Genomic DNA, 26,853 nt, shown 5'->3' with positions numbered 1-26,853 from the left:
TGATTGGTCCATCTCTGCATCTCCACAGAGCTAATAATCCTAGGTTGAGAATTTCCAAACACGTACGATGCTGATAATTCTTCTCCTTTCATTCTTGCATAAATTCTACTGATGATTTAACTTTTTAATCTGCCTTCCTTGTCGCTCCTCCTTATAATTAATTAAACCCCCAAGCAAAAAATTCTTAAAGAACTGAAAATAAAACTAACAAACAATAAATATCCAAAACTAGATACGACAAAAACATCTTTCTTATAGCATTCAAATACGCTCTTCTTGTCCAAAAGCTTCCTTATAACACTAAACTTTATCACACCGCCATGGTCAACATTGTATATTGACTAACATCAACAGCTAGAAGATGAATAGAATACAAGAAAATAGAAAGACTCTGTTTAAGGATTTTCTGCTTTCTGTTACATGATTGTCGTGTCGTGTACTGGGACAAAAATTTAAAAACCATGAAAGGGCAAGCAAGAACCATGTGCAAGGTGTCTTTTGCTTGACCAAAATAGCCCTCATTCTCTTTGCAGTTTGGATTATCCCCTCCTAACAAAGCCAAACCAAAACCCTCTTCTCTTCTCTTTCTATTGCTTGTAGTGCAAGTGCCACTTCAAATAACTATAGCTTTCAACACCAATAATAGCCATTGCCTTTCTTTTCTCTTTACAAACATAAAACAAAGAAAAAGATTGAATCTTTACGTTTTGACACCTCTCCTTCTGCTGTTTTCTTCAAGTGGCAGCTCACGGAGAGAAAGAGAGAGCTAAAACAAGAAAGGGGGAATGGGTGCTGGCAGTGGCACCAGTAATTTTGTGATCAGATGGATCAACTTTTTCACCATGGTATGCTTTTCTCTTGCTTCTTTGTTATTTACTTTTGTTCTTTATTTTAAGCTTTTAAGTTAAATTTTATACTGCATTGCTAATTAGTCTTTCTATACTTTCTTGGTTTTCTTTTGACGTTGTTAATTTTTTTGTAAACGGGTTCATCTCCGTTACTGGGAAGTAATGAATTCTGCATTTTGTTGAAGGTGTTAAATTAAAGTTTGTTTCTTTTGGGGTTTTCTCGTTTGTTTGATTTCTTTTTTGGACTGTCTGCCATTTTCTTTCAATTGGGTGCTCTCTCTTCTGTTTTCCTTCACATTAGCAATGTAGGTCTGCTAAAATGCTTTAGATACATCGTTTAATCCAGCTAAATCATTTTAAAAATTACCAGAATACATATGTAGGTCTGCTAAAAGAAGTTTGGTGCTTGCTTAAATTTAGTTTTAACAGAAAGTAAATTTTCCGCCTTCCTTACGATGTTGTTTATTTGTGCGCTCATTCGTAGCTTATAGCCATAGCTGTCATAATTTTTGGGGTATGGATGAGCACACATCATGACAGCTGCCGAAGGTCTCTTACTCTCCCTGTGCTAGGGCTTGGTGCTTTCATATTCTTAATGTAAGTTTGCTGTCTTTGTCATTGCAAGTCATGCAGTTTTGCCATTCATCTTTCCACTTTTCCTTTTGTTCTGGAAACAGTAACAGATACAGCTTTTTGCTTGTTTCTTAGATCAATCATTGGTTTCTTGGGCGCATTGAAGAACAACTCCATATTGTTGTGGATTGTATGCTCATGAAAGAACTTCTGTTTAGTTTTCATCCTTTATTTATGTTTTTGCTCTTTGATATTCAATTAACATCCCTTGACTGGTCACTTACAGTATCTGATAATGCTGTGCATCATATTGGTGGCAATTCTGGTTTTTACTGTCTTGGCGTAAGTATTTTGACTAGCATTTTAGTTTGACTCACTCTCTGTATATTTTTAAGATAGGTAGACTTGTTAATGGATGGGTCAACTTTGTAACCATGATATTCTTTTCCTTAATCAGCATTTGATTTTAAACTTGACCTTTTTTTTGTAAACAGTCTTATGATTTTCCTACTTTGCCTCTTATTCATTTATGGTTATCCCCTCCTTTAAGAATCCGCTTAAAGAGCAATTGAGAATTTTCTCTACTCTTCATATAGTAATATTTTATGCCTATATATAATACTGAGGTCTGTATCTCTATTATATCTTTTCTTTATTTTGGAGTTTCTAACATGTTCTGCAAATTGATTTGGTTTTCCTGTAGGTTTATTATAACAGACAATGCATCTGGTCACAATGCTCCTGGTTTGAGGTAAGAAAACATGGGATGTTTGCACGAAGAACTGTACTCATCTATCAATTTCTTTTAGCAGTCCATGAGTCCCGCCACAAGGAACTACCCTCCCCATCCCTTGTCCCTGCAATTCTCTCCAATTCTGAGGGAGTAGTTATTATCATGAATACTTCATGCATGGTCTGCTAGGATTTGTATGGTGGCAACTACTAACATATTCTTGTCTGATCAGGTACAAGGAGTATCAACTTCAGGATTACAGCTCATGGTTTCTTAAACAGGTAAGGACTCTTAACTTGTCAAATTTGTGTAGCATTGATGCCAAAGTATCCACTTTTTGGTGAACAGTAGTTTATATTACATGCAATTATGCTTATTTTTTGGTCTTTACTTCAGCTGAACAATACCCAAAATTGGAAACGCTTGAAGAGTTGTCTTGTTAAATCAGAGGACTGCAATAATCTATCCAAAAAATATAAGGTCCATGTTCAAGTTCAAGTTATGATTGCTAATCTATTATCGAAATTCTAAATATGATCTCGTTTGTTGATTACAGACTCTTAAGCAGTACAAGTCAGCAAAACTGACTCCTATTGAAGCCGGTTGCTGCAGGCCACCATCTGGGTAATTTCATTGAAGTTTGTTTCCTCTCTTCCTTTGCCCACATTAAACTTGAAGGGGAATTTTCAACTATATAAAAAAATGATTGAATCCCATGTTTCATTTTGTTGATTTATTAATTGAGTTTCCTTGTTCTACAGAAATACACATCGAGTTAAATATGGTCTTTGATATACTGCTTATACAGTTGTGCTAAAAAATTATTCAGAAAATTCAGAACCAGCTTTATTGATGTTACTTTGTGTTCAACTTCATAGATGTGGTTATCCTGCTGTCAATGCTTCATACTTTGACTTGAGCTTCCACCCTGTTAGCTCCAACAAGGACTGCAAACTTTACAAAAACTCTCGGGCAATTAAATGCTATAATTGTGATTCCTGCAAGTGCGTATCCCATTTTCTGTCAAGTTTTCACTTTAATTTTTCCGCATTATCTTTTATGCGTTGCAGTTGTCCGAATCTCCTAGTTTCAATATATATTCAGGGCTGGAGTTGCACAATACATGAAAACTGAGTGGAGAGTGGTTGCAATCTTCAATGTGATTTTATTTGTTGTCTTGGTAAGTTAAAACTCTCATCAAGTGCTTTCATTTAGTGAATCAGATTGAACTCACATACTTTTCTATAAGATCAACTGAACATTATCAAATTTAATAATTACTCATTTATCTGATTGAACTGTTTCAGCTTCTTCATGTATTCATGACTATGATCCTGTTATTCTAATTCCATTATGTGCACTCACTTCGACAGTAATGTAAATTAACGTTTTTGCTTTATCTTTTTTTTGTCTTTTCTGCTGTAAATCCCAGTCAATGATTTACTTTGTGGGATGCTGTGCAAGAAGAAATGTTGCTGGGGGTCGCTCTATAGCTTGAAACAAATATTTGCTGAAAATGATAATCAATCATTGTTCCTGAAACATGGCTATTCGTCTCTTGGTGATTTTGTCTCTGTTAGCAGAATGAAGAGGAGCAAATGTACATGGTGCTCTGCAAATGATTGAAAGTTTGTGGTCTAAGGCCTTCTGTACGTTGGCATATTCCACAATTATGTAAAAAGTTTGTTTCTCTGTAACTATGCAGTAAATTATGTAGTTAATTTATTTGTCTCAGTTTTGATTGTCATCCTCTTTTACATTTTTGCCTAGCATGCTCTGTAAACTGAAATGACGGATTGGGGGAGTACTGAATCTTACTGTGTTAATAGAAGCTAATGTTTCTTATATCCTTTGCTTGTGCCATTAACATTGCCACTTTTTACACTCAAATGAATATCATCAATTCATTATTGGTCACCTTCCATCAAAAGCTGGACGCTTCCACGTTATCAAAGTAGAGGCCAGAAGGACCATCGTCAGGCAACAAAGCCAACCTTACTGGAGCTCTTGCACCTTCTTCAGGAGTCAAATTTCCATTGTTTCCTGTCAGCTCTGTCTTGACCAACCTTGATGCACACAATTTACCCGGAATCTGGGGAAGTTACGGTCTATGAGTCTGGTGTAGGCGTTTATGGCAGCCTTTGACACTTTATAGGCAGATACAGTTAAAGGCCAACCATTCTCCAGCAACTTGTCCTCCTTGAAATCCTCTATGAACCATTGACAATTGCATCTAATCTTTCAGTTGTTAGCCTCTCGACATTTTGCAGCTCCAGTTTAGCCTTCTCATTGTTGATAAACTGAAACGAGAGGACAAAGACCAACAAAATTCATGTTTTAAAATGTCTATCTAACCTGATGTCTAAAGGACATGGATATCTCTCACATGCTTTATTACCTTTAGTTGTCTATAGAAGGAGGAGATATTTACTATTCTTGCAGACTCAGGAGTTCCAGAAGTGGAAAAAGAGCTTCAGTTACTTGTTTGATTCCATGGTAGTTGGTTTTCGGACATTCTTCTGTCATCTTATAAGTCTGCTTACAAGGGTTTCAATTTTTAAAATTTCTTTTAAAACTTGTTTTTGGATTTGGAAGTTATTAATATGCTTGATAGCTTCAAGAAGAGCTTTTTTTTGCCTAGTGAGCATATTAATATTCTTTGGAATATCATCAGAATCTGATTCAGAATAATCAGATGAAGTTTTAATTTCATCAATTTGAAACTCTTCCTCACTATTCGAAAATTCTGATTCAAAAGAATCAACAATAATAGCTGAAATTTTGCTCAAAATTTCTTGTTATATTTGGAGCTCATGAAGTTTTTTAGAAAACTTGCAATATTTTGAAGTGTAACCATTTTTCTCACATTTGTAGCAAGTAATTTTGCTAAAATCTTTTTTGAGATTTTGTTTTGGAAATTTAGAAGAGGATGACTTTTTGTAGAAATTCTTTTTGTTTTTGAGAGTTCTCTATTTTTGAAAATACGTTTTTTCTTAAAAGATTTAGAAAAATCTTCTTTGCATTTTCCTTTGCAGGTAGGGGAAGGTTCTATGGGATTATACTCAAACTGGTTGGAAAAACTATATAGTTCTTGCCTAGTCTTCTTTATTTCCCATTTAAGTTGTCTTTGGAGTTTAAGGTCATGACAAATTTTCAATCCTTCTTTCTGGGTAAGGCTAACTAATTCACCATAAGTGTAGAAATCATAAGGGATCTGGTCATTATGGGCTTCTATTATGGTATTCCTAACTCTTTCACCTAATATCTTAGGTAAACCAGCTAAAAAATTTTTTTTCCAGGAAGGTTGGTTTGAATCTTTGATTCCTTATAATAAGTTGCATTCTCATCCGTTAACTGCATTCATCCATTTCATTACAGTTCATTATATATCAAATCATCAATAACAATGAGAAAGTCTATTTGAGAGATATATGAAAGGAAGTGCATTCAAAGATCAATTCTCTAAGAGAGTTTTGCCCCTCCAAAGATAGTGTAAAAAACTCTTTGACTACTAGTTAAATTTCTTTAAAAAAATGAAGAAGCAAATGAAGTTGGATAAGAAAAGATTGCTGGAAAAACTTGTTATATTATCAACTAAAACCAAAAAATACTTATACAACTTAAACTATGATTACAAGAAGTTGAAACGCTTGTACACTGCTATAAGTAAACTAAAAAACTACATGCACTGGTTAACAAGGCTGCCAATGCTTTAACTAAATATTTGAACCAAGCAAAAACAACTAAAGGAAGCTACTAATATCCAGCAATTAAGACAAAACAAAGAAACAAACTAGCTGACATACTGCTAGTCTTAACACGATTGCTTGATTCAAGCATGGAAACAACTTATATAACATTCTGAGAACTTACTGCACCACCTCTAATTTTGAGTGCTGCTAAAGCTTTCCAGTCTACAAAGAGTCCACCAACACCTACATTATTTACCTGCAAACAAAATTGAATTGAGATCATTGTATTGCTTAAAACACCTACCACATTTCTGAGTTATGCTTATTGATATTATTGTATTACTTTCTTTCTTTAGATCTAAAATACATAATCCAATCACTTTGTGATACACCCATGAAAAGGAGGGGATAAAAGCTATTGAAGTGTATAAATTAATGATATGTTTTACTGACCAAAATATCAAGTTTGCCATACTTGGTTTTAATAAACTTGGTTAATGAAGCAATAATAGCTGGATCAGTAACATCAAGTTGATGGAAAACCACAGCAGATGATCCATGATCTTGAAGTGTTCTGGTAGCTTCCAAACCCCTTTTCTCATCTCTAGCTGTTTATACAACTAGAACTCCATTTGATGCTAATTGATGACATATTTGTCGTCCAATTCCTTTATTAGCTCTAGTAATAACAGCACACCTTAGCCAAATTTTAGAGCTTAATTGACAGAACATGTATAATATGTTGTTTACAATAAAGAAGAAGCATGAGACAAAGAAGAGATGTTAACTTACCTTTGCCCTGTTGAAATGGTACCAGAACCTTCCATTTCTAGCAAGAAACTCAAATCTGCCAACTTATGTTGATTGGAAGATAACCATATCCTGCCCTAGTAATTTGAAACTTATTTTATTTTCTCTTCACTACTACCAAAAAAGTAATAAACAATAAAATAAAAGTCCCATTACATATAGCTACATATTATTATTATAAAAGAATTGTCACCACTCACTACTCAGCTCCTCTGATTGCTGTGCTGATGAATAAAATATTAGCAGCTTTTAGCATGCCATTTTAGATAGGATTTGGGCACCTTAAGCAATTCATCATGTCACAGGCTCCTTCATGAAAAATAGAGTTAGTTACCGCCTTTGGGACTTCTTAATCTGAAGAGGTAAATTATATCATTGACTCAGATACATATAGCATTGTAAACTTAGGTCATCTTAAGTAGTTTTTTTTTTTTTCAGAGCTTTGTTTGGTTGTTTCTTAATTATATCTAATTTGATTTCTTTTTTTCTCCTATGTAGCCTTTGGGATAATAAAATGGTAATACAAAAATTAATTAATTATAAAATTCAGAATATAATTTTTATATTTGATATTTAACAAATTAATAATTTTATGAAGTATTAAATTTTAAAAATTATTTTATTTATTATTAAATATTAGTTATTATCTTATATAAATTTTTTTTAATAGTTACTCTCTCCATTCCATACTAATAGATATTTTTTAGTGTTTTATTTTGATTAAAAAAAATATTTAATAGGCTGAATTATAGAAAATAAATAGCTAATTAATACTAAATAATTCTTCTATAGATATTAATGTGTATATTATATTAAATGAACCTCAAGTGTATATTTGATGAACTTATAGCTTGTAGATAATGAATCTGTTGTTTTCTAGCTATACTGATTTGTTTTATATATATACACTATATTTATTACCTATAAAATGTAAACTCATTTTTTATTAGTGTCGGGTTCATTAAACATAAACTTTAGATTCATCACTTATAAAATATACATTCATTTATTATTTCATTACTTTTAAATTGTATATACATATGTTATTAGTGTGAGTTTCATTAAATATAAAGTATATATTCATGAATTTTTAGTTATGAACTTGTTCTTAACATATGAATATGTTATTTATTACTTATAAAATGTAAATTTATTTATTATTAGTGTCAGGTTCATTAAATATAAACTTTTAGTTCATTAAACATAAACTTTAGATTCATTACACATAAACTTTAGGTTTATTACTTATAAAATGTATATTCATATGTTATTAGCGTTAGGTCTACTGAATATAAATTTTAGGTTCATTGCTTATAAATTGTATATTTATCTACTATTAGTGTTAAGTTCATTAAACAAAAACTTTAGGTTCATTACTTATAAAATATATATTCATATGTTATTAGTGTCATGTCTTATGGACATAAATTTTAGGTTCATTGCTTATAAATTGTATATTCATCTACTATTAATGTCAGGTTCATTAACATAAATTTTAGGTTCATTACTTATAAAATGTATATTTATATGTTATTAGTGTCAGGTTTACTGACAAGGCTGTCGCGTGCCTATCAAAAATAACCTAACTAGACCTCCTAACTATGTAGTCGGGCAAGCAAGGGTCGAATCCCTAGAGACTGAAGTAGTAAAAACTAGTTAATCTTGACTTTAATTAATGCTAAGTAAGTAACCAAATCAACGATTGAGGATGAATTAATCTATAATGAAAATAATAATAATGAGAATAAATTCAAGGATAAAAAGTATCTAGAGTTAAGTATCCCTAGTAGCATAATTAACGCAAAGATAAGTTCTTACCTCAAACTAATTAAATAAATGTTTACAAGGAAAGGTAACCCTATAAAATACCATAGATCTCTCCGAGTATCAATGGCTTCCCTAATATGCAATCAAAACATACTCCTGTGGAATCATGCAAATTAAAGACATTAAACTCAATACCCTGACTTCTTAACAATCCATTCTACCTACTCCCGTGGAGAATTTTATGTCCTTAATTGAAATAATCAAATCCGTCAAAACCCAACTCCCGCTGTGATAAAAACAATGGAATCATAACAATACTAATTATCCCTAATCTAGTATTGGAATATGCACAATCAATTAAGCAAGAGCAATTAAATAATTAATTTGGGGAATTAAAGGAACAAATTATACATCAATCATGACTAGGATTCACTTAACCCTAGATTAGAAAACTACTCACTCATGATAGTTAAACAAACAAAATAGATTATAAAAGAGAACATAAATAATAACAGCTTAAAAAGGAAAAGGAAAATACTTGGATTGATAGATGAATGATGAAGTCTTTAATAAATCTTCAAAGCATAAAGAAAAGTGACATAATAGAGAAGGAAATACAAAGCTAAAGAGAAAAGGAGAAAGGGGGCTGCCCTTTTTCAAGTTCTTTACAATCTATTTATATCTTAGGGTATCCAGGAGTTTGGCTAGGTTTTAATCCTAAAAATTCGATTAGTCTGTTGTCCAAAACTCATTTTTGCAGATCCAGCCACGGGCAGGCCGCGGCGTGGCATTGTAGGTCGCGGGCAGGGAGCGGAGTGGACTGTTTCTTTACTTTATCATTGGCCTTGAAAGCCAAGTCGTGGAGTGGCTGCGGGATAGCTTCTTTTACTCGTTTCGCGATATAAAGTTCTCCTAGGCATGAGTATCTCTTTGATATCGTGCTTGACCATGAATGACTCTACAACATCCTCGCCAACGCCTAGCAACTCGAGCCAATTCCTACAAAAACAAAACAAAATGAACCCGATGAGAGAAATATCGAAAATAACGAATAGTAGCTTTAAAAGATTAGAAATGCGAAGATAATATGAAGAACAACGTATATATATAGCATATAAAATGTATATATTATTGCGCTATCATTTACTAAATATAAATTTTAGGATCATTGCTTATAAATTATATTTTTCATCTACTATTAGTATAAGATTCATTAAATATAAAAGTGTATATTTATTAATTTTTACTAGTGAACTTGTTCTTAACATGTAAATTTATTTTTTAATTTATAACTTTTTAAGCTATAATCTATAAACCTCATGTATATATACATATGATGAATCTACAATTTACAACATATAAATCTATAAGTCTTTTTATAAATTTAAATTATAATGTTGATGTTTGGAGAAAAAAAAGGTTAAAATTATTTTTATTGTTTTAGAAACATAAAATTATTTTTCTTATGTTTACTCTTAATTATGTTTATTAAAATTTCTATTATTTAATATATAGTATTTTTTTATAAAAATATTAATATATTCTTAAAAATGAATTTAGTATTATAGTAAAAAACAAATATAAATTATAATAAATTTTAAAAATTGAAATAAAAATATTATAATGATTAATAATAATATAATAAAAAATTAAGGAATGAGATATGATAAAAAGAATATTTCATAGTATATTGATTTATCTATTTTGTAATGGATTTAAATTTGATATTAATTTTTTTTTTCTATCTACTAACTATTTAATAATATAAGATATCAATTAATGTCCAACTAACCTTAATTTCATTATTTATCAAAATACGCGTCTAATTTCATAACTTAAGAATACATATATATTTTAATTTTGATACATGATTTTTCTGTTTCCGAGTCCATAATATAACAACACAACTGAAGATATATTCTTGCACTCTTCGCTCAAGTAACTAAATGCACATTCTTTTAGTTTGTTTCAATTCAAGGAACCTTATTGTTTAATTGTGGACATTAATATAAACATTAATCCTGTTTTTCATTTTGGCATAAATATCAGGTCTCAGACCTGTTTAGAACAAGAACTTTTAATATTCTTAAATGAAATTAATAGCAGCAAAATTATTTTTTTTGAGTTGAGATACAAGCTTACTACCTAACAATTGGACCCAAAAGATATACTCTTTCAAGGTAAATCAAAGGATTGATTTCGAAAACTAGAGTCCCAAAATCTAAATTAAAGTTTCTGAACATCCAATATCATGTTTGTCTATAGGAATTTGCATGCCTGGTGAATGAGAGCAGTACGGTCAATAAAGTTAATATTGAGAGGCTATGATGATCATTTGATAACTTAAAAAGTAAAATATTACGATTTGGTAATTAGCAAATTTACATCACTAAAATGATATGGGAATTAATATGCACTAATTAATACGTCAACTGATATATGTTGAACAGTTGTTAAGAATTGGTGGTTTGGTTAACAAAATTCTTTTAATTGTTACTTGTTCGGCTGTTCCTCAAAACCCACCGGGTAGCACCTTGCTGGGATTTTGGTATGAAGTTGAGCTTAATCATTTCAAGACATGCCTACTCAACGACCTTCTTTTAGGCAAGTTCTAATCTTCAATCAAAATGGTGTGCTTTAAAATAAAACTAAGCAGAAAGAATACGAGGTACAGTTTTAACAATCATTGCCGTCTGGGTATTAGCCCTCGTTTCTATGACCTGTCGTTTTGCCAAGGATGTTCATAAGAGCTGTCTGGTTATACTAAATCTTCGGCTACTTATGCATCCTGAATAAATGAAAATCATTACGTAGACATCAACTGATCATAGACTCTGCTTTTGCAAATATATAAACTAGCCACTGTGAAATGTCTAACTCCCATTCCCATTTACATTAGTAGAATGATGTGAAAATATACATTAATAACTCCATTCTGTGCAAGTGTATGTACCTGTACTTCTTAATATGTGCAAAATCTTTTCACTAACCCTTATTTTGGTTTCTTTGCGAGCCTACATTTTTCAGCCAGTCAACAACCTCATTGATTGTTGGCCTCTTAAAAGGGTTCTGGTTAACACACAAACAGGCAACATCTAGCACTTGCAGCATCTCATCATCAAAGCCCTTTCCTCTCAGTAGAGGGTCAAAGATTTGATCTTGTTTGCCATCCTTCCGCATTTGCATAACCCAACCCACCAATTCTCTTGACATCTTTGGCTTGAATACCTCTACAGGTCTCTTCCCGGTAAGCAGCTCAAGCATTACAACCCCAAAACTGTACATGTCTCCTCTCAATGTTGCTACCCATGCTTGCCCATACTCTGGAGGAATGTAACCTAGAGTACCAACAAGCTCAGTTGTAACATGAGTCTGATAAGGAAGAATTAACCTGGACAATCCAAAATCTGCCACATGAGCTTCAAACTTTTCATCAAGAAGGATATTGCTGGATTTGATATCTCGATGCACAATGTGAGGTTCGCATATTTGGTGCATATAAGCAAGACCACAACTTGCTCCCCTTGCAATCTTTAGTCGAGTTGGCCAATCTAATTGTGATGCACCATCAACCTTCTCATGTAACCAGTAATCCAAACTTCCATTCTCCATGTAGGAATATATAAGCAGCCTGAAACCTTCATATACACAATAACCTTGCAACGAAACCAGATTCTCATGTTGGGCAGTAGACAAAGCCTCTACCTCTGCTTTAAATTCCCTTTCCATTAGACCCATTTCTCCTGAGAGTTTCTTGATAGCCAGCATAATCCCGTTTGCCAATGTTGCCTTATAAACCAAACCAAAACCGCCACACCCAACAATATTTGCTTGATTAAAATTGTCCGTGGCTTTTAAGAGTTCAGATATGGTTAAATCCTTGAGCTCATTAGTATTGTTTGGGAACAATATAACCAGACTAGTATCCTTGTCTGCCTCAAGAGGCAAGCCAGAGTTACTAGAAAGTGTATCCATCTCTGTATTATCGCTGTCGCCTCTTGGAATGATCCTTCTCTTTGATAATATCCACAGTGCTACCGCAGCTATTACTAAACCAATCAAAAAACAGGACCCCAGGACAAGTCCAACTACCAGTTTTGTGTTTGTGCTTTTGTGAGGGTTAGTAGGATGGACAGATCCTGATGGATTGGAGCAAGAACGCTGCAAAATTGGACCACACAATCCTGGATTTCCTACAAAGCTGGAAATAGGAAAAGTATCAAACTGACCTCCAGAAGGTATAGGCCCTTGAAGATTGTTGTCTCTGACACTGAATGAAGACAAGAAATGGAGACCTCTAAGTGATGCAGGGATTTCTCCGGATAGTTGGTTTCCCGAGAGATCCAATTTCTCTAAGTTGGTGAGATTTGATAGTTGATCGGGAATGTTGCCAGAGAAGTTGTTATTACTCAAATCCAACACATGAAGAAACTTTAATTGGCCAATCTCTATTGGGATATCACCACTAAGGTGATTGTTTCCCAAGTATATAGCTGGTGGCAGGTTAGACAACTGATTGTACTGCTGATAGGTAGCATTATTGGGCTGAGCAAATACAGGCAATGGAAGATAACTCCGATCTATTAGTTCTTTAGCCCCTTGAAATGCTAGTGTTGGCAATCCTGCAAGCTCCTTAGGAAACTCTCCTGAAAGGAAGTTACGAGACAAGTCTACATAGAAAAGACTTGGTAGGTTACCCAACCAACTGGGAATCAATCCGGTGATCCGATTTAGAGACAGGTCCAAGACCTCTAGGTTCTTGAGCTTAGCCAGCCAGGTGGGTACTTGACCAGAGAGTCCTGAAGCACCCAAAGCCAGAACCTGGAGATTCTGGAATCCATTTGAGTCAATTATGCCTCCATCTGGTATGGTTTCATTCATGAAATTCACTGAAAGGATGAGAGTAGTTAGGTTCTTGCAACCCATCATAATTTGTATAGCCCCAGTAAGATTGGTTAGATTGTTGGAAGAAACTGACAGGAAAGACAGAGATTCTAGTGCTTGTATTTCAGGTAAAATCTGTCCCCCTAGCTGATTATAGGCAAGTCTAACAGCTTTTAGCGATTTGCATGCATAAAGCTTAGTGGGCAAATTACCTTTGAAGTTATTGTTACCTAGATCGAGGATGCTAAGTTGGAGAAGTTTGGAGAAATCAAAAGCCTCCAGCTCCCCTTCCAATAAGTTCACCCGCAAATTCAATGTAACTAGTTTAGTACAATTCATCAGAGATGCAGGCAGAGTACCTGTGAGATTGTTGATGTGAAGCTGCAACTGTTCCAATTTAGAGAGCTTCCCGATATCTTTAGGTATCAAACCAGTCAAATTATTGGAGTAGAGATCGAAAATCCTGAGGTTATTGAGATTGACCAGGGAATCACTGATGGTACCAGAGAGGTAGTTGAGAGGCAAAGAGAGTTGTTCAAGCAAGACTGCCTTGTATATATCATCAGGGATCGTCCCAGAAAGATTATTGAAACCTGCAGAGAAAATCCTCAGGTTCGAACATTTCCCTATTCCAAAGGGAATACTGCCACTGAAATCATTATAGGAGAAATCAAGTATACTCATGGAGCTAAAAGAAACAGTACAGATGTTGGATGGAATTTGGCCTGTGAAGCTATTGTTGCTAACGTTGAAGCTACTCAAATTCCTAGCTACTTGGAGTATCGAATTTGATGGAATTGTCCCACTTAATTGATTACTGGACAAGTCCACCAGCTGGATGGCCACGTTGGTGTTATTATCATTAGAAGGTAATTCCCCAGTTAAACGATTATAGCTCAGATCAAGAATCTGCAGATTATCGAGATAAGAGAAAAAACCATGGGGGATAGGACCAAAGAGTCTATTATGGGACAGATTGAGATGAGATAGATAAGTGAGATTAGCAAGAGAAGGGGAAAGAGCACCACTTAGACCTCTAAAGGGCAGCCAAAGACGAGTGACTCGATCATCAATACCTCTACACTCGATTCCTTCCCAGTTACAGCAATCAATAGAAGGAGACCAACCCAAAGGAGGAAAAGATGATAAATTGGAATAGAAGGGTAATAAAGAATCATGATCATCTTGATTACAAGCAGCTGAAACACAGCAAGAAGGCAAAAACAGTAAATTTATCACTGCCAAAACCAACAAGACCATAACTAAAGAAGAGGAAGATCCTCTTGATTCTTTTGGTGTAAGCACTACTAATAGATAACCCAAGAAAGCGAGACCAAGAAAGTTGTTGTCTTTAACATCAATCATAATCGACCTTATCAATGAGACAGAGAAAGAATATCAAGAACGAGAATTTGAAGAAGAAGAACAAAACCAAGAAGAGGAAGAGAAAAAAGAAGAGGACAAGTACATGATCATCATCTGATATCTCTAAAAGAATAACATAGATTTGGAGATAATAGTAGGAAAACCTCCATTGACCAAAAGAAAGACAGAAGAGCAAAATGAGTGAGAGAGAGAGAGATAATGGGTGCGTGGGCCATGACGTTTAATCTTTGATATTATAATAGCCCTTACCCCATGCAAAATATTTAATACAACACAAATGGTAAATAAAAATATATTGGATATCCCGTAAGCGTTTACTTTTTGGGCCGGCTGGTAGTAGTGCAAGGTGGTGGTGATGGTGGAGGTGGAAGTGATGGTGGTGGACTTTTTCTTTCCTCTTCTTTCTTTTTATTTTTCCTGGATGATGATTGATTGATGACCATAAATCCTATAGTATTAAACCAACCGTGCGATAAAACTATAAAGAGGGTCCTAATTTCCTAAAGCTAAAAAAGAAGGGTCCTAACTTCGTAGAGCTAAAAGGCTCCTTTATTAGCCAAATCTCCCCATCTCTGGAGCCACCACAGACACACACGCACTATTGGGTTCCCAGAAGAATATTCCTTAATGTTTTTTTAGCGTTATCTAATGGTTGGCTGGAGCATCCACTTTGTATTATTTTATGTGGAGGGTGTTGGTTTGCTGAAATTTCTAGTACTATAATTGCTATTAAAAAAAGATTTGAAAAAAAAAAAGGGTGTTTGGAGAAGATGGGCAAGTGGCAGACAAAAATAAGTGGTATTATATTCCATAAAAATAGATAGAGCTTAGCGTTACCAATATCATCAATTATAACAATTGAGCCTTACCATTACTTGCCAATTAAAATTGCCATTACTGCTCAATGGTCAGCCTGCACTTAACCAGACTATGCCCCAACCCTTTTTTTTGCCACTATTATTTGACATCTGCCTGCGCTTGGTTATTTGTTGCAAAACTAGGAGGCCTACCTAAAATGGTCGACAAGCAAAAATTGCATAAATATATAAGAAAAATTCGAGTATGATGGGCCATTTATATATATTCATCGCATAAGGACAAGATCTGTACAAAACTTAAAAACTGGTCAGTCCCAAAACAAAAATGAAAAGAATATTATGTACTTGTTTGAGTAGTAAATGCTACGGTACTCTGCTTATACGACGACGTTGGCTGCCGAACGATTCCATTTCATTGCTTTCCTTGACTGCTGAATGAAATAGCCAAAAGTTCTCGGCCGCCGCGACCCAAGCGCTGCTGCCATCATCATCATGGCTAACTAGCACCGCCATTTGACAATTCAGCTGTTTACGTAATCCAAGAACCAAACGCGGCCTTCCTTTCTGCTTCAGATTAAAAGAATACACTTCACTGAAACGGTAAAATGAAGAAACCGGTTCATCTAATTGAAAATGAAACTAAACGATGCCGCTTAAATGCTAGAGGCTGGCTTTTGTTGCTTGTAGTTGGGAGTTTGGGCCTATATTGCCTATAAACATTCTAGGCCTTAAATCAACTCTTTTTTCTTGAAGGAATAAAAAAAATACTCATATTATTTATTTTTTTTATATTAAATTTATAATTTTTTATTTTTAGTGTGTTAAAATATTAAAAATTATAGTTTTAAATTTTTTTAGTTATTTTTAAATAAAACAACTGAAAAATAACTAAAGACAATTCAAAAAAATACACCGTAAATTTAAAAAAAATTTAAAAGAAATATTTTTTAGAAAATTAAAAAATTAGAATGAAATTTTTATTGATTTTAAGATATTTCTAAAAAAGAATTCCTTTCTTTTCTAAGAAAAGATAAATAAACAAATTCACATATTTCTTAAAATTTAATTTATTTTTCTAAGAACAGATAAATAAAATACTCATATTATTTTTTTGTTTTTATATTAAATTTATAATTTTTTATTTTTAGTGTGTTAAAATATTAAAAATTATAGTTTTAAATTTTTTTAGTTATTTTTAAATAAAACAACTGAAAAATAACTAAAGACAATTTAAAAAAATACACCGTAAATTTAAAAAAAAATTTAAAAGAAATATTTTTTAAAAAATTAAAGAATTAGAATAAATTTTTTATTGATTTTAAGATATTTCTAAAAAAGAATTTCTTTCTTTTCTAAGAAAAGATAAATAAACAAATTCACATATTTCTTAAAAGTTAATTTATTTTTCTAAGAACAGATAAATAAAATACTCATATTATTTTTTATTTTTATATTAAATTTATAATTTTGTATTTTTACTGTATTAAAATATTAAAAATTATAGTTTTAATTTTTTTAATTATTTTTAAATAAAACAACTGAAAAATAACTAAAAAATAATTAAAAATAACTAAAGACAATTTAAAACGATACACCGTAAATTTAAAAAAATTAAAAAATAAATTTTAAAAAAATTAAAGAATTATAATAAATTTTTTATTGATTTTAAGATATTTCTAAAAAAAAAAATTTAAGAAAAGATAAATAAACAAATTCATATAATTTTTTTAAAATTTAATTTTTTTTAAAAGACTCTCATCTAAAGTAATTTTTAAATTAAAAAAAAAAAAGATAAAAGGAGAAGGCAAATTAAGCTGATAATAAATAAATTTTTATTACATTATTCATATTCACTAGTCATTGAAGAAATATAAAAGCAGCTTTTTAAGTTTTTGTAAATTTATTCTCTTACAACAATAAGCATGAACTTGTTAATGAAACATATGATAAATCCATCAGAAATCTGAGACTTCAGTCTGATCAAAGTAAAGGCCAGAAGGGCCATTCTCGGTCATCAGAGCCAGCATCACAGGATCTTTTGCACCATCTTCAACAACCAAGACCCCAGTGTTATGGTTCATATCTGTGCTAGTGTAACCTGGATTAACTGCATTTATTGCATTCTTTGTATGCTTCTTTGCCAAAACCCTTGTATAAGCATTAAGAGCTGCCTTGGATACAATATCAGCAGAAAATACAATTGGCCAACCATTAGTTTCCACTACATCTTTCTTAACATCATGTAGAAACTCTTCTACCACCTTGTCAACTCTCTCTTCTGTCAGGCCATCTGCATCACCTAGCTCCTCCCTTTTGGCTTTTTCATTTTTGATCAACTGCAATTGAAATATACATTTTGCTTGAACAAAATTGAATTTGTTATTTTCTATCGTAATAAGTACTGAAACTTTTTTGCACCTTTAATTGTCCAAGAGAGGAGGAAACATTAACTATTCTTGAAGAATCAGATTGTTCAAGAATCGGAATTAGTATCTCTGTCACTTTCTTGATTCCGTAATAGTTTATTTTCAGGCATGTCTCTGCTGTTTCATAAGTTTGCCTTACAAATTCTTTCGGTGACTTGGCATTTGGACCTGTAATCTGAACAAGCATATGCACTAACTGGCTATATATAAATCTATATGTGCTCTTTCAACGTGCAATCTTCAAAGCAATTTGTGATGTTTAAATTAGATTAATATAAGTAGTTATTGTTTTAAGAAAGACTTACATCTTCAAGAGAAAGTTTTAAATCGGGATCTTCTCCATTAATTAAGGACCCGATGAACCTGAAGTTTCCTCAACAGTATCAGAATCAGTAGAAGCGAGTGAGACTTACTACACTAATACATAGGCCACTTATATGTACCCAACTGTTTAATAATGATAAGTATTATGCATCGATTATTTATTGGATTGATGCAGGTAAGAATTTCCGAAAGTAAGAATTGTATAATTGTTTGTATAATATCAGATAGAAATAAACAAGCAAATGCATATCAGTGTAGTTACCAATATATCAAGCTTTCCGAGTTGGGTTTTTAACAATTTCAGCCAAAGAAGCAACACTGGCTGGAGCCATCACATCTAGTGGGTAAATACCAAATCTGCGAATCCTTGAACGTTTAATTTCTCCACAGCATCATTGCCTCTCTTCTCATCTCTGCTGTTAATACCACCATTTTCCCATTAGCAGCTAATTGCTTGCATTTCTCTCGGTTGCCTCCTGTTACAACTACAACCCTGAAAAGCAACAGAAGAAGAACCAACAAAATGAGCATATAATAAAATATCATTTTAGATTCTAGTTCAGAGAAGACAATTATAATTTTTAAATTTTTTTTTTTCCAAGAATGCATTTCCATAATACCTCTTTGTTGAATTGATGGTTGTTTCTGCCATTTGTAATGAGTATGAGCAATGAAAATTATATGTGGTGGTTCAATTGTAAGGCTGGTTGGGCTATTTGGTGCAATGTGGTGACTATTTATTTTATTAAGTAATATGGATTTTGATATACGAGTCAAGTATTGAGTCACAATTTATTGCATCCCCTAATCTCCAGTCATGTCCAAATGTAGCATTTCTTCCCTAAATTAATATTGGCTTCACATCCATATAAATCCACCTTTGTGTCATTTTCTCTCCCAAAACAATTCTTTTGTAGGTTCGATTGGCGAAACCTGTAGGCTCTAAAGTTGGTGAATTTCATCATCTTCCGTTTCTTGATAACGGTACATATTTTTTTTGATCCATTTCTGCTACCATTAACTTGATATAATGCAATTAACTCGTTTTCTTTTTTACATTAAGATGCCTAAGATTATTCATTTTTTCCCTTTTGTTTTAAATTTACTCGTTTAAACGTGGCATTATTTTATTCTTATTAGATATATTTTGTTTAAGCTGTTAATTAGACATTTTCTAAATTATACATATTTGTCTAGCATCCATGGCTTCACGGACTGCCCTTGTGGTCTTCTTAGTGTGGTGTTTATTTTTGAGAGATAATGGAGCTGAGGGCAGAAGATTGTCAGGAGAAGAAGATTTGGAACCGGAGAAGCAATTTAGAGTTCTAAACAAGTCACCAGTCAAAACTATTCGGGTAACAATTTTTTTTTTTTTTTTTTATCTTGCACTGAGACTCACGTACACTTAAATTACAAATGACTATAAGGATATACTTATAAATTATAGAACACAATGGCAATTTTGTTATATATCAGACGAAGTAATGGAGATACAGATAATTGTGTGGATTTCTACAAGCAACCTGCTTTTTGATCATCCTTCCCTGAAGAACCATACTTTCGATTTTCAGGTTGGTTAATTTCCATTGCCTTTTACTACATAATTTCCTTTCCATGCCAAGCACATAGCACATTAATTATATTGATACGTTATATACGTACAAGATGGATTTTAAATTTTTTTTTTTTAATGCAGTTGAATCCTCATTCTATCCTAAGGGGAAGAAGAAGATTGAAGAGGCAATGAAAGCAAGTAATATCTGGCTAAATGGTAAAGGATGCCCTGATGGCATAGTTCCAATAAGAAAATTCACCAAAGACGAATTTAAAAGAACCAAATTAGCCACAGAAGTTTATGCTTCAAAATTTGGTCTCCTAACAGCTCAGGATCCTGGTGTCCACGTGAATTGTCTAAGTATGTATACAACCCAATGTTGGAAGTAAAATGTAAATGATTTATCTACAATAGCTATGTACTGTCGTCTTCTTTACTAATTTATAGAGTGATAACACTGTATATATAAGGGAAAACAATCCCAGATACCCCAACCTTTAACCATTTTCGCGAATCTACCCTCACCTTTAAAACGTATTAATTTGGTCCACCATGTTTGCATCTTATATCATTCCTACCCACCCGTGTTTTGGCGTGTGGCAATAATGATATGGCGTCCACACGTGGCTCCACATATTTGTCTACGTGGTTGAGCATAATGAAGGACCTCAAAACTCATTGTTTCGTCCTAATATTTCCCCAATTCTTTTCCCCCAATTTTTTCCCCAGCGAAATCCCCAATTCAGTATTCTAGGGCTTCCAATTTCAATCTTGTTTCGTCCACACATATAGCCTAAGTTCGCTCATTTCGCCGAATTCGCTCTATTATCTGGACAATCAGGTATAAGTTTTTTGTTAGAACTGTCATATCACAAATTAAGTAGTATGTTCATTATTGAATTTTCTACTTGTAACAGAGAAGCAGAAGGAGAAGTAGATGCCCACCAGCTCTTACAAGTAATGTTACCAATATTGATGTACCAAATCAGACTACAGTTGAAAATGTAGAAGCTGGTCCTTCATAATCCAAACCACTATATGAGAAGAGAATAATTGCCAAAAAAAGAATTTAGGTATTGTTCATAACTTAGTTCTGTGTGAATTATACTTAGCAATCCTATGAGTTATTTGTTGTTGTACTGCAGGCTAGAAAAGGATATGGCTTGTACATATCCACCAAAGACTGGTAATATGTATTTAAGAGTACGTACTCAACATGTCATATGTGAATCTCTAATTTTATGTGTTTTCATATGTTTCATGTTCTAAATATAAAATGTCATAATGCAAATGCCAGGGGAAAGGAATGTGAGGACTGTTAGTGGTTATACATAAACAACTACAGCAGCAAGGCAATCCAGAAAGAGGTCTGACACCCAAAGATCAACTACAACTACAAAGGAACAAAGATCAACTACAGCTACTCATGTACAAAGTGTGAAAGTTTGTAGCCAAACTTCAACAGCTACAAAGGCAAAAGAGAAGGTGGTAGCTAGTTCCAAAGACAAAGAGAAGGTGGTAGCTAGTTCGAAAGGCAAACAGAAGTTGGTACCTATAAAGACAAAGACTAGTAACAATGTAGAATTGGTGATTCAAGAAGGGCAACATGTTTTGCCAAAGCCAATGCAGAAGTTTAAAAAATTGCCTTAGAGAAGTTGCAGTACTGTGTTTTTGTTATAGCTTATAAAGTTGCATGGAACAAAACTGTCATTTGAACCATATCAATTAGTTTGCCTTCATATGTATTGTTTTATGTATTTGTCTTTTCTAAGACATATGTTTAATGTACCTCATGATTTTTGTAAGGATTATTACAATAATGTTAAAAGGCTGTTTAATGCCTATTTTATCTGTCCAAATGTGAATTTGTCATATTAACTATAGGTTCATTTTACTTCATCAAAGCCAAAAGAAATACATGCAAAATATCTTAACAGAAAAATAAGAGCTTCATTGCATAATCAATTATAAAAGTTGGTAATACAATTCACCGTTGATTATAAGATTCAACCCACCCATCTACTACAAAACCAAATCCTACACCTTGCTACATCAACCATAAAGCCTATCTGGCAATGCAACTCCTGTCTGGTAAAAATAAGCACAAACTGATCATCAAACATTAAACTTTCCTTCATCAAACTTCTCTGACATGACTTTTCCAGCTTCACAATCATTCATTAAAATGTTCAACCATACCACAAAAACCGAACTTGAAAAGCATCAAATGTTCCATCACATTTTTTACAATCGTCAATGTAAGAGCACAACTCCGCCCCAATTGCCAAACTTCTTCTCATTCACCCAATCGTCATGACAGCTAAACAAAACATAGCTCCACCCCTACATTACCAAATTGAAATGAAATCATCATACATTGTTCAATCTTTCAAAATAAAACAACTGAACCCTAACATTGCTAACAAAGCTTACCCCAATGTAAGAGCAACCTCGTCACAGACACTCAGAATTTTTCATTCTCCTTCATATCATCAGCGTCGCTGGTCTCTCAAATTCATAAAATGCTACTTCACTCCCACATAAATATTATCAATTGTTGACAACAGAAGATCTTGACGATGCCCCTTCTATTTAGACTTGCCATGAGAGAAACAAGAAAACCCTAGGTTTTAAAGGAAAAATAGAAATTAGAAACCCTAGAATATTGAATTGGGGATTTTGCCGAGGAAAAAGTTGGGGGAAAAGAATTGGGAAAATGTTAGGACGAAACGGTAAGTTTTGAGGTCCTTCATTATGCTCAGCCACGTAGACGAACATGTGGACGCCATGTCATTACTGGCACACGCCAAAATACAGGTAGGTAGGAATGATACAAAACGCAAACATAGTGGACCAAATTGATACGTTTTAAAGGTGAGAGTAGATTCGCAAAAATGGTTAAAGGTTAGGGTATCTGTGATCATTTTTCCAACAATTAATAAATAGGTTTAATCTTTTATCTTATTTAGAAATTCAACCAAAAAAAGTTTGATGGTATTATTACTATTATTAAAGCCTTGATTAGCGCTTTCTTTGACCAATATCTCATTTTTAAAAAATTCTTATCTAGACTTAATGTATACACCACAGCTAATAAAAGACTAACACGTATGTATGAGTATTTTATATTTTGGTATTGGATGATTGGAACATATTTCATCATTTAAAACTAATAAATATGTGTCATTTATTTATTAATATGTGTATAAGTAAAGACATACACTAATACTAATTTTTCTTTTTTTCTCTATCTGTAATCGATGAATCTTATTCATTGAATGCAATCATTTGGTCTAATTGTAAGCTATTAGACAAATCTCGAAGGAAATTTTAGAAGACCCTTTGTCATATTAAAAGCCACCTCACTTTTTTCCTTCCAACATGATTTTCTAGCTCAATAAAAGCAAATGCTAGAAAGTCAAGCATTCTGATTCCAGGACTCTGGCAAGATCTATTGCATTTCATATATAACTCAAGGTTTGAACACAAAACCAACTTGGTTTGTTAAAAGAATCAATGACAAGTTCCTAACAAATAACAATGGAAGAGAGAAGAACCATTGGAACGACGAAATAAAGAAGAGATAAGAGGCATCCCATTCACTTTCTTTATACTAATTACTATGTTATAAAACTTAATAGGCTATAATTTGTATTTAAGGACAGCTGAATAGTATTATATATTCATTTGTAATGGATTACCTTTATTTCACGAGCTTATTAATGACATATTAAAGATATTCAAATATTGTTAACTGAAATTGTTACTAACAGATTATTTCTAATTGAAACTAATTTGAAAGTCTTTGAGCGCGTGACCTTTTTCACCTTAAAATTAGATAGAATTTGAGAACTCTCGAATTTATTGCTAGAGTTTGATAACCATTAAGATATTATGATTCATGCAGTCTTTACTTTATATGTTATTTCCTAATTTTGACCCATTTCTTTTTGTATATATGTATAAATCGGATTCTCATCCATATAAAATCCACCTCTATTCTCATAATTCATCCCAAACTAATCTTTTTGTATCTCTTCAATATTCTACCTAAGAGACCCAGAGGCCGGAGACTTGGTGAGATAATTAATCATATCTCTTGGTATTGTTACATAATTGCCATTAATTAATTTCTCCTGCCATTCTTGTGCAGACAACTTTCTTCCCCAGATATTCATATCTTTTTGTTTCCTATTTTTTTAACAACATACGTTTAGAATATATTTGAAGTTTACATATATATATATATGTTAAATTCTCATCGCTGCAAAATCTTTTAACAAAGCTACAATGGCTTATATATAGCATCCATGGTTCCACGGACTGCGCTAGTACTTCTTTCTGTGTGGTGTTTATCTTTGATACAAATTGGAGCTGAAGGCAGGAAATTATCTGAAGAAGAACATCAAGAATTGGAGAAGCAATTTAAAATTTATAACAAGTCAGGAGTTAAAACCATTCTGGTAAATCAAAAATGACTTTTTCCTTAATGACATAATTGCAAATTAAATTCTGGTACAACATATTGACATTTTATGATATATACATGTATATAAATTATGGTGTTATCAACAGACAAAATATGGAGATGCATATAAGTGCCGTACATTTCCACGAGCAACCTGCCTTTCATCATCCTTCACTTAACAACCCCACTTTCCATTTTCAGGTATTTTGTTTCTTTCATCTCTTATCTTACATTTGATTTATGGATCTCTATTATATTTAAAGACTTGAATATGTTGATGCAGATGAAGCCCTTGTCCTATCCCAAGGACAAGAAAAAGAAAGAGACAAGGACGTTAATTAAATTAGCAAAGAGTACGTGGGTAAATGGTAAAGGATGCCCACGTGGTACAGTTCCAATCAGGAAATTAACCAAAGAGGAATTTATAGAAACCAAATTGGCCACGGAAACTCATGCTTCCAAATCAGGTTTCCTAACCGCTCAGGATCTTGGTGCTTCCAGATTAGATCTCCTGTCTGCTCAGGACCCTGGCGTCCATGTAAGCTTACTATTGGTGTAACACTATTAGCTGAAGTAAATGATTAGATTGACGATGGTTTTATGTCACAGTATGTATCTGGTTTATGTCACAGTATGCAGTAGTTCATACAAAAGCTGACGGACCATATAATGGAGGTGGAATGGTTTCAAGCGTATATAACCCTCAAGTCGTAGGTTCTCAATATAGCTCTGCTCGCTTAAAAATTCAAAATGGACCAGAGAGTATCGAAGTTGGATGGATGGTAAGTCCAGCTTTAGAGACAATAGGATAACTTTTTAGGCCAAGAAATTAATTTTTTTCCCTTTTTCATTGTTAATTTGCTCATTAATTAATTCTTGCTTCAGGTGAATCCAAGTCTCAACAAAGATAATCGGACTCGACTCTATGTATATACAAATGTATGTCTATATTCACATGCATGCGTTATGTTTTTTCTTTTCCTTGGTAAAATGGAAAAAGCAGTATTTTATTAATTTCTTCTGTAATATAGGCAGGAGAATCGCATTGTTTCAATGCACATTGCCCTGGAATCATCACTGTTCGGCCGGACATACCTCTTGACTTTATTCTTGAACCAACTTCTACTCGTGGAAGTTCCGGTAAAAGATACGTAGAGCAATTCTTCATTTACAAAGTAAGTAATTGATCTATTACATTCTTTATTTTGATCTTTAACTTGTATCAGAAAATATTAAGTTTTTTCATAGAAAGAAAATTGAAAGTTAAACTGTTGTATGACAACAGGATGCAGCTAACGGGAATTGGTTTCTTGAAATCGGAAATGGCTTTGTTATTGGGTTCTGGCCACAGACAAGATTCACAACGCTAGCAAACTCAGCTAATTACGTAGAGTGGGGAGGAGTAGTATCCAGTCCTCCTGATGTGCCTAGTCCACCAATGGGTTCCGGTAACAGTAGACTTTTTGCCGATACTGCACAAGATGCATTCTGCAGTGCGATCACAGTTGTAAATGAAGATCACCAAATTGTGGATGCATCAGACACTCAAAAATTTACAGATATCGGCGATGTATATCATGTGAAGGACATAGGTTTTTATAATAATCACTTTAGACATATATTCTTTTTTGGTGGATTGGGCGGGTACACAGGGAATTAAAGCATGCATGTAATTACATGACAGTGGGGATATCAATTTGTATGAAAGCCAGTGGCTATAAATTGATCATACTTATAATTTACTAGTAGCAGCCATAACAAGAGATCCACAGATGTCACACTTGCAACCAATCAGCAAGTTAGCATTAAAATTTCTCATAAAGTATTTTATCAAGAATCACACTTGAACATCACCAAAAATGGCTCTATAAATGAAAAGACAAATCCAAGATTGCAATCACTAGCAATATTGTCTGTCATTTACAAACCCTAGTCCCGACTCCTTTTAGGAAAAGGTAATAAGCTTCTAATCTATTTTTTAGCGCAAATGAATGCATTTCTTAGCTTTAGTTGTATTACAAGCCCTTCACTAGACGGTGATTTAACACCGGTTGAAGCTAGTGATTTGATAAGTACGTGGGACCTATCTCAAGCTCCTCTCCCTCTCTCAACTTTATTCTTTTCCCACTTGAACCCTAAAAATTGAGAAACGAGAAGAAGGAGATTTTTTAATTAAGCAAAAATTTAGTCTTGGGTGTGACATGAATTAAAAGAAAAAGAATGAGCCTAACTTTTCTTTTAGAAATCTCAACTGGGATGTCTTGCGCTTCCATTACCACGTCCAGATCTTCAAGACTTGAAAATTTTTCTATTATTTAAATACTTATTTACTAAAGCTTTGAGCAAGTTCTGTTATTTTAGTTTCTTTTATAAAAGACAAGAGTCTCTATTTTCTATGCTGAGCGGGTTCAAGAAGAAGGTGAGTGTGAATCACTCTTTTGTGGTTAGCTGAAAAAAGTGTAGGAAAATTAAAATGAATTTGAATTTTGGGACCATGGTTTTGTGTTATTTGTAATTTAATGATGATAACTATTTTTGTGAGAATGAAAAAAGTAAAATTTCAAATCTT

At 33.1% G+C, this 26,853-nt stretch overlaps 3 protein-coding genes, 1 long non-coding RNA gene and 2 pseudogenes across 8 annotated transcripts; 2 read left to right on the top strand and 4 right to left on the bottom strand.

Annotated features, from left to right (window-relative positions):
• The first annotated feature begins 244 nt into the window (after positions 1 to 244).
• LOC8266438 (tetraspanin-10) lies at positions 245 to 4,001 on the top strand. The gene is made up of 11 exons (XM_002509720.4): positions 245 to 845; positions 1,333 to 1,445; positions 1,557 to 1,611; positions 1,708 to 1,763; positions 2,125 to 2,172; positions 2,387 to 2,435; positions 2,551 to 2,634; positions 2,711 to 2,778; positions 3,033 to 3,158; positions 3,259 to 3,334; positions 3,587 to 4,001. The coding sequence occupies exons 1-11, from the start codon at positions 786 to 788 to the stop codon at positions 3,650 to 3,652; spliced, it is 801 nt and encodes a 266-aa protein (XP_002509766.1). The 5' UTR covers positions 245 to 785; the 3' UTR covers positions 3,653 to 4,001.
• A 31-nt stretch (positions 4,002 to 4,032) lies between these two features.
• On the bottom strand, positions 4,033 to 4,680 carry LOC112533705 (annotated as a pseudogene).
• Positions 4,681 to 5,720: 1,040 nt separating this feature from the next.
• LOC8265465 lies at positions 5,721 to 7,293 on the bottom strand. Of its 3 annotated transcripts, XR_003078371.2 has the most exons (4): positions 6,857 to 7,293; positions 6,639 to 6,733; positions 6,300 to 6,525; positions 5,721 to 6,102 (listed from the first exon to the last, which is right to left on the bottom strand). It is a non-coding gene; the product is annotated as an uncharacterized LOC8265465 (long non-coding RNA). The 3 variants fall into 3 exon arrangements; XR_003078372.2 differs by having other exon boundaries at positions 6,322 to 6,525; positions 6,639 to 7,291; XR_003078370.2 differs by having other exon boundaries at positions 6,639 to 7,290.
• Positions 7,294 to 11,293: 4,000 nt separating this feature from the next.
• Positions 11,294 to 15,493, bottom strand: LOC8265464 (tyrosine-sulfated glycopeptide receptor 1). 3 transcript variants are annotated; one of them, XM_048374397.1, is made up of 2 exons: positions 13,520 to 15,493; positions 11,294 to 13,312 (listed from the first exon to the last, which is right to left on the bottom strand). In XM_048374397.1, the coding sequence occupies exons 1-2, from the start codon at positions 14,670 to 14,672 to the stop codon at positions 11,409 to 11,411; spliced, it is 3,057 nt and encodes a 1,018-aa protein (XP_048230354.1). In that variant the 5' UTR covers positions 14,673 to 15,493; the 3' UTR covers positions 11,294 to 11,408. The 3 variants fall into 3 exon arrangements, with proteins under 3 accessions (XP_048230354.1, XP_025015119.2, XP_025015109.2); XM_025159351.2 differs by having other exon boundaries at positions 13,667 to 15,490; XM_025159341.2 differs by having other exon boundaries at positions 11,294 to 15,493.
• Positions 15,494 to 17,287: 1,794 nt separating this feature from the next.
• LOC8265462 lies at positions 17,288 to 18,807 on the bottom strand (annotated as a pseudogene).
• Positions 18,808 to 19,217: 410 nt separating this feature from the next.
• Positions 19,218 to 26,030, top strand: LOC8265460. The gene is given in 12 exon segments (XM_048373611.1): positions 19,218 to 19,616; positions 19,709 to 19,789; positions 19,791 to 19,832; positions 19,981 to 20,163; positions 20,734 to 20,830; positions 21,162 to 21,447; positions 24,392 to 24,485; positions 24,568 to 24,822; positions 24,917 to 25,066; positions 25,170 to 25,223; positions 25,316 to 25,459; positions 25,570 to 26,030. Coding segments are annotated over 12 exon segments (1,914 nt in total). The 5' UTR covers positions 19,218 to 19,463; the 3' UTR covers positions 25,945 to 26,030.
• The last annotated feature ends 823 nt before the right edge of the window (positions 26,031 to 26,853 follow it).

This window comes from Ricinus communis, chromosome 5 (assembly GCF_019578655.1).
Source record: "Ricinus communis isolate WT05 ecotype wild-type chromosome 5, ASM1957865v1, whole genome shotgun sequence".
Lineage (NCBI taxonomy): Eukaryota > Viridiplantae > Streptophyta > Magnoliopsida > Malpighiales > Euphorbiaceae > Ricinus > Ricinus communis.
This window is presented reverse-complemented; position numbering and strand designations above follow the sequence as displayed.

What these genes read in the sequence shown, in the direction of transcription:
- LOC8265464 (XM_025159341.2), bottom strand. Translation starts at nt 14,672, where the DNA reads ATGATTGATGTTAAAGACAACAACTTTCTTGGTCTCGCTTTCTTGGGT.
- LOC8266438 (XM_002509720.4), top strand. Translation starts at nt 786, where the DNA reads ATGGGTGCTGGCAGTGGCACCAGTAATTTTGTGATCAGATGGATCAAC. An exon ending in GCTCATGGTTTCTTAAACAG is followed by an intron (nt 2,436 to 2,550) that starts GTAAGGACTCTT and finishes TCTTTACTTCAG; the next exon opens with CTGAACAATACCCAAAATTG. An exon ending in TGCTGCAGGCCACCATCTGG is followed by an intron (nt 2,779 to 3,032) that starts GTAATTTCATTG and finishes TCAACTTCATAG; the next exon opens with ATGTGGTTATCCTGCTGTCA.